At 39.5% G+C, this 8,919-nt stretch overlaps 1 protein-coding gene across 2 annotated transcripts in view; it reads left to right on the top strand.

Moving 5' to 3' along the window:
- The window catches only part of dapk1 (death-associated protein kinase 1), a 67,199-nt gene that overhangs the window by 19,867 nt on the left and 38,413 nt on the right, over positions 1 to 8,919 (top strand). For both annotated transcript variants that reach the window (XM_008336179.3, XM_017043199.2), the window contains exons 3-4: positions 3,256 to 3,477; positions 7,571 to 7,709. In XM_008336179.3, the coding sequence (XP_008334401.1) occupies positions 3,256 to 3,477; positions 7,571 to 7,709 (361 nt within the window). The remainder of the gene's footprint in view (positions 1 to 3,255; positions 3,478 to 7,570; positions 7,710 to 8,919) is intronic.

The raw sequence follows: 8,919 nt of genomic DNA, 5'->3' as shown, positions 1-8,919 counted from the left end.
ACAGACTGTCCTGTTATTCCATATTTAAAAAAGGACTTGGTTTATAGTTGGATCTTACTTCTCTCTACACATCACTGGCATAAAATAAAATGCCTTCATCAGTACAGTGCTGTTAACCAATCAAAAACCATAACAATTTTTCCTATGTTGTTTATGCTAACAGCTACAGAGATGTTTTATTTGGCCCACAAGATCATACCAGATATGTACTAGAATTGGCCCGTCAGTATATAGTCATATATACTGGCAGGATTTGTAGTATTAGTGTTGTATGCGCTATGCTATGTTATAGCACATACATATATACACACATACAGTACATTTTGAGTTTTTTGTTGGACTGTGGAAAAAAAAGATTTACATTAAAAAGGAACTCTAAAGGCTACAGATAAAGAGACATAATAAGAAACTAATACTACTGATGTGGGTTTTATTTCAAATTTAATTTCCCATTTGTTAATAATATTAAGCTTTGGTTGTTCCAGAGTCAAAAATTATTTTGTTTCAATATGAAAAAATGCTACATTCCAGATCTGGAGAGAAGGGAAAACAGTTACAATTGCCGTCAGTTTTTTTCAATAAATTTAAGGTTGTCCTGTGACTTCGTCCCAGTTTTAAATTTTGGGCCCACTGTGAAATAGAGTTTGATACCCCTGTTGTAGATGGAGATTGAAGCCTCCTCACCATGACCCAATTTGAAACACTAACATAATGACTGTCGTTAAACCTGTAGACCTTGTGTTGCACAAACCCAGAGGAGCAAACGTGTTGTTCCTGAACAGTCAGCCAATCCTCCAGAGTCACTGTTCAGCCCTACTGTAGGTCACTGACACAGCTGCTTCCATGGAGCAAACCATGGAAGCATGTACAGGATGTTCACTGGACAGAGAGATAAAAACCACAGTTGAATTTCCAGATGGCTACGCAGTACTGGTGTCACAGAAAGTGTCTGAAACTGCACAGATGCTGTTCCATCGAGTGCAGGAAACTCACAGCTATTGCTTTATCTCCACTGAACTTCCAATAAAAAGGTGTGATTCGTACAATCTGCTAATCTCATTTAACAAAGAAAATTAAATCCCCACCCCGTTAGCCCCCTCTTCCCAATTAAGCCCAGGAAAATTTACTGTGGTAGCATTCGTCCAAGTACTGGATACTCAGGAGTGCAAATACACTCTGTGCTGTGTTGTGTCTTTGTGTTGTTTGCACACGAATTTATCTACTGTAGAATAAACAGACACATCCTGAGGTACAAGGTCTTGTTTCTTCCAAAGATAAAAGTCTGGCTGCCGAGTGGTGCACGGACCATTGTGGGGGGTGAGGGTGGGGGAGGGGAGACTAATTTAAAATACATTTAAAAATATATGTGGATACTGAATTACTGGTCTATTTGCAAAAGTGACTGTGGATTATTCACTGAACATGATACTTCCCAGATGGGAGGACGCTCCAAATAATTAGTCTGTAGCTTAGTCCTCGTCCACTAACGTGTTCATTACAACTAAAGTCTGCCTATATTACATGCAAATATATGCCAACTGTTTTTCTGTATCACATTAATAGTTACTGCCAGGATTAATTTTAATTGGGAAACATCTTTGATGAGTATCAGTTCAATTTCAACAATTACAATTTTATTTTGAAAAATAAATGAATAAAAAATAAACAAAATAAATGTTGTTTTTGTTCATAATTGAAGGCTATCATTTTTCTCACATGCTTAAGTAGGAAAGTGATTCGATATATATTCACCTAGACTACGTGACTTCGCCATCTTGAACAAAAATATTTTTAAATCAAATTTACTAAAGGTAGATTTAGCCTTTTTCCAGGTAATCCATTTTCGTGCAGGTTTTCAACCTTGATCATCGGCCGTAGTTTAATGACTCAGCTTCAACTCTTCTCCTCTTTTGCTACAAACATTAAAACCTTCTTCGTGTAAACATGTAATTTTGTCCATTGTGAATGTGAACATAATACGCATCAGTGATCAGCCCATCTGGGACACTTCAGTTAACGATCAGAGCAGGGTAACATTTCGGTGATTGATGCTCCCCGTGGGACGTGACTGTTGTCTTATGTTGTTTTTGTCCTTTAATTTTCTTCTACAGATTCTTGTCTCTGGCCTAAATCCTGCATTTAGTCTTCAAATATTGCATATTAAGTGTTTGAAAGACAGGATCAGTGCAGAATGTCAGTTTGTCTTTATTAGAGCGCTTTAATAGAGGGTGGGAAAATAACCAAATTTACAAAATAAAACAAATTACAGAAAAAAAAACCCGCCATCTCTTTATTACCCTAGCCTTGTGAATCTCTCTCTCTCATCCTCCCTCTCCCTCTGTGGGTGTTCAGTACACCAAGTGCTGTGCGATTACAACGACCATGAGGCGGCACAAACCAGCGGGGGCGCCGAGAGCCTTGAGCCAAGTGTCCTCGCTTCCCCAAGTGGTTTTTCTGGCAGGGTTTTTGGTGGCAGCCGTGGAGTCAGCGTTGTCCAATCAGGTGGTGACAATGCTGCGTGGCAACATGATGGAATTTCCACAACAGCTCTTGTTGTTGTTCATCCGTGGCTGCCATCTAGCACACGAGGATGATGACAGCACAGTTCTGCTGACACCACGTCTATGTTGCTAAACATTTCTGTGCTTAAAGTTAGAATATAGACCTGTTCTGATCAGGTTCATCAAGTCTGTGTCCAAGAAGAACTTCCTCTAACTTAATAACCAATGATATAACTGAGCCACGGTTTTCAACAATGGTGCTGAATTTTGCCAAATATTTGGGGCAGGGCCTTTAAACTCCCGGTCTGTGGCCAACTTCCAGCCCACAAACCACACCTTTAGATGTTATTCACAATTTAATTTGCCCTTTATTGTTAATGTGTTTACTGTACTCTTGTTGGTCATTTAAGAATAAGAACTAATAGAAATATTAATAGGTATTGTTTGAATTACAGCCATGTATCATACATGTATCTAAATATACAGTATATACTATACCATATAACATGTACTATGTATAAATACTTACATATGCATGTATTTCTACATAGTATATATTATATGGTAGAATATATTTATATATATATATGTGTATGATACATGGCTGTATAAGCTAAATATTATTTGCCTAAATTCCTAAAAGGTGGATATGTTTGATGTTCAGTACTTGACAAAACAAATCAAGTTAATACTGTTTGCTGTTTGGTTTTGTTTGAGATTTAACCTCCCGACCACCTCTCTCCTCTCCCACCAGTGGCCAGTTTGCTGTGGTCAGGAGATGTCGACACAGGAGTACGGGTGTGGAGTACGCTGCCAAATTCATCAAGAAGCGGCGCAGCAAGTCGAGCCGCCGAGGGGTGATGAGGGAGGACATCGAGCGTGAGGTGAACATCCTGAAGGAGATCCAACACCCCAACATCATCATGCTGCACGAGGTCTACGAAAACAAGGCAGAAGTCATCCTCATCCTGGAGCTGTGAGTGGTTTTTCCTCGTTCTCGTCCTCAACCCCCGCCGTTCCTCCTCACATCACTGCACAGTGGTGTGTCCCTGTTAAAAAGATTGAGAAATAAGTTTTATTGAAAGATTATTTATATTATATTAGCTATTTATTAAACATGTTATTGTTATCGTCTTAAATTGAATCAATAGTATTATTACACAATACACACTGTAGTAAATTATTATTTAATGTAAACACAGCCATACAAAGCAGTGTTAAATGTTGGCAGGGGGCCACAGTGATTTGTAAATCATTGCCAGATTAGCTCATCCATCTTTTGGTGCAGCATTTTTAACACACATCCATGTTTTGATAACCACATATGAGGTCCTATAGAACATTGTACTTTATCTCGGTCTTAATGACCAGGTATTTGATGAATGATGATCGTTAATATTATCATTAACATCGATGATAGCATTATTATCTATAAATTAGATCCCCAATCCCACCTTCATCCACAGACAAAAGAAAATAACATTACAAAAAGTGCAATTTCTTCACTTTGGAAAGAAACATAAAGAAAATGTTCAAATTTAAAATAATCTGCCTTTCTGCACAGTTTCACTGCCTCCCCCCCACTTTGAAAAACGCTGATCTGTTGAAGCAGCAACAGAATAGAACCTGCTGTTTTCATAGGTTTCACACCTCAACTAACTTTGTCCATATATCCCTGTACTGTTCCTATAAACCTTGGCTGTGAACACTCCAGCACAGCACCAGTCAGACCAGTTGTTGAAGACATACAGGAACATCTTCTGTTTACATTTCAACCTACCATCTGACTCAATTATTCAGTGCAAACAAGCAGAAATACAGAACACAACTGCACCTCAATTACTGGGTCGCCTCAGAGCCGGCAGTAAGAATGAGAGCTGCAGTTGTCGGGCAGCATTCCTGACCAGTGATCACATACAATGACATTAAAAGGAGGAAAATGAGCACACTTTTCAGCTCATACCTCGAGTGAAGGAGACACCGGTGAACCTTGAGTAACAAGATAGTTTAAAGATAATTGAACTGGTAAAGCAGGTTGCTGTGTTTGGAAGTAACATGTAAATTAAATAGATTGATGGATTTTTGCCTCCTAGTGCAGCTACAAAGGGCCATTTAGATTTTACATGAAATGTTGTATTAAAGACTACTGCAGGCTGTCAATAATCCAAATATAATCTTATAATAATTTTGTTTCCCAAACCTTTTTTCTGGGGACCCATATTTTAAAAATTTCTTGCGACCCAGTCTTTGGGAAACAATGTTCTAAAGGACCAAAACTAAAATTGTCCCCTGGCTCTGCCAAATCTACACACATACAGGACAAATGTACAAAAGAATTATTATAAATAATGACATGAAATTAATGTCCAAGACCAGTCCAGGAAAATCTGTCCTATTCTTGCTAACAGCCTATCATCACATCATCAGCATACGTAATGATCAAAGCCAGAAAAGAGAACCGCCTTCAAATGTTTAGCAAGCCGCTATTTAAGAGCCGCTAGTTTCGATGTTTTTCTCATTTTGTGCTTCTCCTCAATTCTTCCTGCTCCTGGTATATTAAAAAAACCCTCCTTTTTGTTATATCTTATAATTACCCCCACGAATACATGAAGCACTTTACTCTGTACTAATTACCTCAACAATCTGCATATTATCTCGACATACAGGACAATACTGCTTGATTTGGTATTTCAAATGCACCATCAAAATAATTATCATAATTGTGTTAGACTAACCTTTACTTTGACGCAAAAATCTACTAAATGATGGCTAACTCAGTAAACACTAATTATGAACATGTAAATATTTCAGTTAATTGTAGGGACATTTTCCTGACTGATTCCCACAAATGAATTTCTTTTGCTCCAATTTTGCCTCAAATTCAACACTTTTGAAGCATTTACTGCTGGGACACAAGATGTTTTGTGAATCAACACAGAAAATTTCTAAAGGGCAAACAGGAAGTGACTTATTGAAGTAGACCACGGCAACTGTTGAAGCAGTTAGCGTTGGATGTGATGACTCAGTGTAAATGACACTGACTGCTGTTTTGTTCACAGTGGATGCTGCCGGTCAATGGCAGAGGCTTTCAGCTGCTTTAATAGTTAGGAACATGTTATATTTATAATCACGTGTGATATTAATAATAAAATAATTGAAATAAATATATATGGTATAAATGACTAATCCAACTGTTGACAGTGACCTTCAAGCAGGTGAAAACAACAACCTACATGTAGAGGCCTTTATTGTGTGAAGATAGACTCCTCCCCCTCCTCCTGCACTTTGACCTGAATCATTGGCAGTGGCAGTGATGACATCATCATTTCAGGCTGAAACCCCCTAATTGTTTTTGGGAAACACCCTGTCAGCCCCGCTGAGGCAGATGATGAAGTAAACATCCCAGGTCCCAGTGTGTGGGGGGAGGAGGTAGAAGGGGGTTTGTGGGAGTGGGGGAGGTGGAGGTCCCAGCTGTGCAGCCGATCTGCTGTTTCCTCCCCTGTAGGGTGGAGCAGCTTGTGTTGGTGTGAATTTGTCGTTGTTGGTTTCTGCAGATGAATAGAGACAAACGTTGCTGTGTGGAAACTTTCATGCATTCAAATAGGAACCAGATGAATAATAATGTGAAATGGAGAAGTCGAAGGGTGATTTGTATGTATTTAAACGCCCTGTTTGTTAAAGGTTCAGGCCTGTGATCTATCAAAGGGTTGTTGATTTGAATCCCAGCCTGGACAGGGCTGTGGTGTGTTGAGCAACCTCTGTGTGTGTGTGTGAATGTGTTTGTACTCAGTCAAGTCGAGTTTCTTCATCTTCCCCTTCTTTATCATCCTCATTTTCTTCTTCCTCTTATTCCTCCTCCTTCCTCTTCTTAATCTTCTTCACCTTCCTCTTCCTCTCTTTCTTCCTGCTCTTCTTTTTCTTTTACCTAATTTTCATTCTTCTCTTTCTTCCTCTTCTTGTCTTTCTTGTGGTTCTTCTTCTTCCTCTTCTTCGATACAAATCACCAAAGAAAGTGTAATCGCAGTTATCCATGCCTCTCCTCTCCTCTCCTCTCTTCCCCTCTCTTCTTCTCTCTTGTCCTCTCCTCGTCTCCTCTCCTCTCCTCTCTTCCCCTCTCTTCTTCTCTCTTGTCCTCTCCTCGTCTCCTCTCCTCCTTTCTCTCCCCTCCTCTCTTCTCTTCTCCTCTCTTGTCTTGTCTTGTCTTGTCTTGTCTTCTCTTCTCTTCTCTCCTCCCCTCTCCTCTCCTCTCCTGCCCTCTCCTCTCCTCTCCTGCCCTCTCTTCTTCTCTCTTGTCCTCTCCTCGTCTCCTCTCCTCCTTTCTCTCCCCTCCTCTCTTCTCTTCTCCTCTCTTGTCTTGTCTTGTCTTGTCTTGTCTTCTCTTCTCTTCTCTCCTCCCCTCTCCTCTCCTCTCCTGCCCCCATCACACCGCCCCTCCCTTCAGGCTCTTATTTCTGTTGCCCTGCCGTAGCAACAACAAAACCAACATGTTTTTCTAACTTCTTCTTTCTTTCCTATCACTCCAGCGAAGGCAGAGTTCTGATCATTTTAATAAACAGTCAACAGCTCTTCAGAGGAATCGACCCACCCTGACCTTTTTTTTGCCGCAGAGATGAAATGAAAAGTCGTGACTTGGTTGTTATGAGTAAGATACTTGGTGCTGAATATAGAAGAGTCCCATCAAGCCTCGACTTCAATCGAAAACAGACTTTTTTCCTGTGGCAATATTGTTGTTGTTTGAGAAACAAAATGAAATTAGTTCTAATCGAGGAACTATTTTCATTTTATTTCTTGTATTTTTCTGTATGAAATTTTGGAGACATCAAAGCTTCTCCTTTCAGGCAGAGTTAAGGTTATTAAAGGCCTTATTACTGATGCTGTAACACTAATGAAGTAATTCATTAGAGCCAGTACTGGTTAAGATCCACTTTGATAATAATAACTAATGACCCTGTGATTCACCAGGATGATTAGATCACATCAGCTCAACTCTGTCAAACAGATGGATTTGCTCTGATGTGACACATCTCACATTTTAATTCATGTTTTCTCACTTTGTTTTTCTCATCCAGGGTGGCTGGTGGGGAACTGTTTGACTTCCTGGCCGAGAAGGAGTCGCTGAGTGAGGAAGAAGCCACTCAGTTCCTCAAGCAGATCCTGGACGGAGTTTTCTACCTGCACTCCAAACAAATCGCACACTTTGACCTTAAGGTAGAGCGGCTTCACCTAGTGGACGACCTCAGAAGAGAATATTAAGATCACACTTTCTGTCCATTTGAAACAGTCATGTGCGTACATAATAATAATTGCACACACTTTAATGCACAATTAGGGAATAGGAGGTGGAAAAATGACAAATAATTAGCTATTATGTAACGTGAGACCATTTTTTGTTTCAAAGTCTAGGTTCTTCCTACACTGGAATTGTACCTAACAGATATGAAGGGAAATTGTAGTATTATGTTTGTTAATTAATTAAGCATCAAAGTAAATGAGACTTTGTCATCTGACCATATTTTCCCAAACTTTTTTTCTGGGGACCCATATTTTAAAAGTTACAAACCTTCACGACCCAAGTCAACAGACATTATTGGTAAACTCCTGGGAAACATGATGAGAGACGACCCCAAAGAAAAACAAATCTCTTGCGACTCACCTGAGGGGCGTGACCCAGTCTTTGGGAAACAATGTTTTATAACTCTCACAAATAAACTGTGTTTTTGTTTTGTGAGCTCTTCACAGCCACAGTGCCAACAATCCACATTTTCCTGCTTTAATCTCAGCTATTAGAAAATATATGGCTAATTTTAATCCTAACCCTAACTGCAGAACACTGACCAACCGTTCCATACCAAAGGTTTCTGGGTGATTTATTTTCAGAAACCTTCTTGTCTGCTTGTTACTTAAATTCAAATCAATATCATTGATCAGTTATCCATTTACAGGTAAATCTATGGCCTTGTTACACTAACAGACTTTGACGTTTTCACAATCGTACAAACCATAAATCAGAGTTTGAGTACGTTGGACTTTATCGTCTGAAGTGAGCAATAAAGACCAGAGTCATTAGAGAAGTGTTCTAATCGACAGGAAGTCTAACCACAGCTTCCTGTGCACTGTTTATTTTCTCTAAAACCTCTGACAAACATCTTTTTATCTTTTTATTTGGATTATTTGGTTCCTGGCTTTGCTTTCCTCTGAAATCTTTTTTTAAACATAATTAGAAATAAAAATAAATTTAAGCCAGCCACTAGGGTACACGAAGCCGTGTTTATAGTGCCGGTCCCAAGCCCGGATAAATGGTGAGGGTTGCGTCAGGAAGGGCATCCGGCGTAAAACGTTTAGCTAAATCAAATATGCAGATCAATAAAACGATTTCTATACCGGATCGGTCGAGGCCCGGGTTAACAACGACCGCCAA

This window comes from Cynoglossus semilaevis, chromosome Z (assembly GCF_000523025.1).
Source record: "Cynoglossus semilaevis isolate Cse_v1.0 chromosome Z, Cse_v1.0, whole genome shotgun sequence".
NCBI classification, from domain to species: Eukaryota; Metazoa; Chordata; class Actinopteri; order Pleuronectiformes; family Cynoglossidae; genus Cynoglossus; species Cynoglossus semilaevis.
Note: the sequence above shows the minus strand (reverse complement) of the source record. Positions and strands in the feature narration are given on the sequence as shown.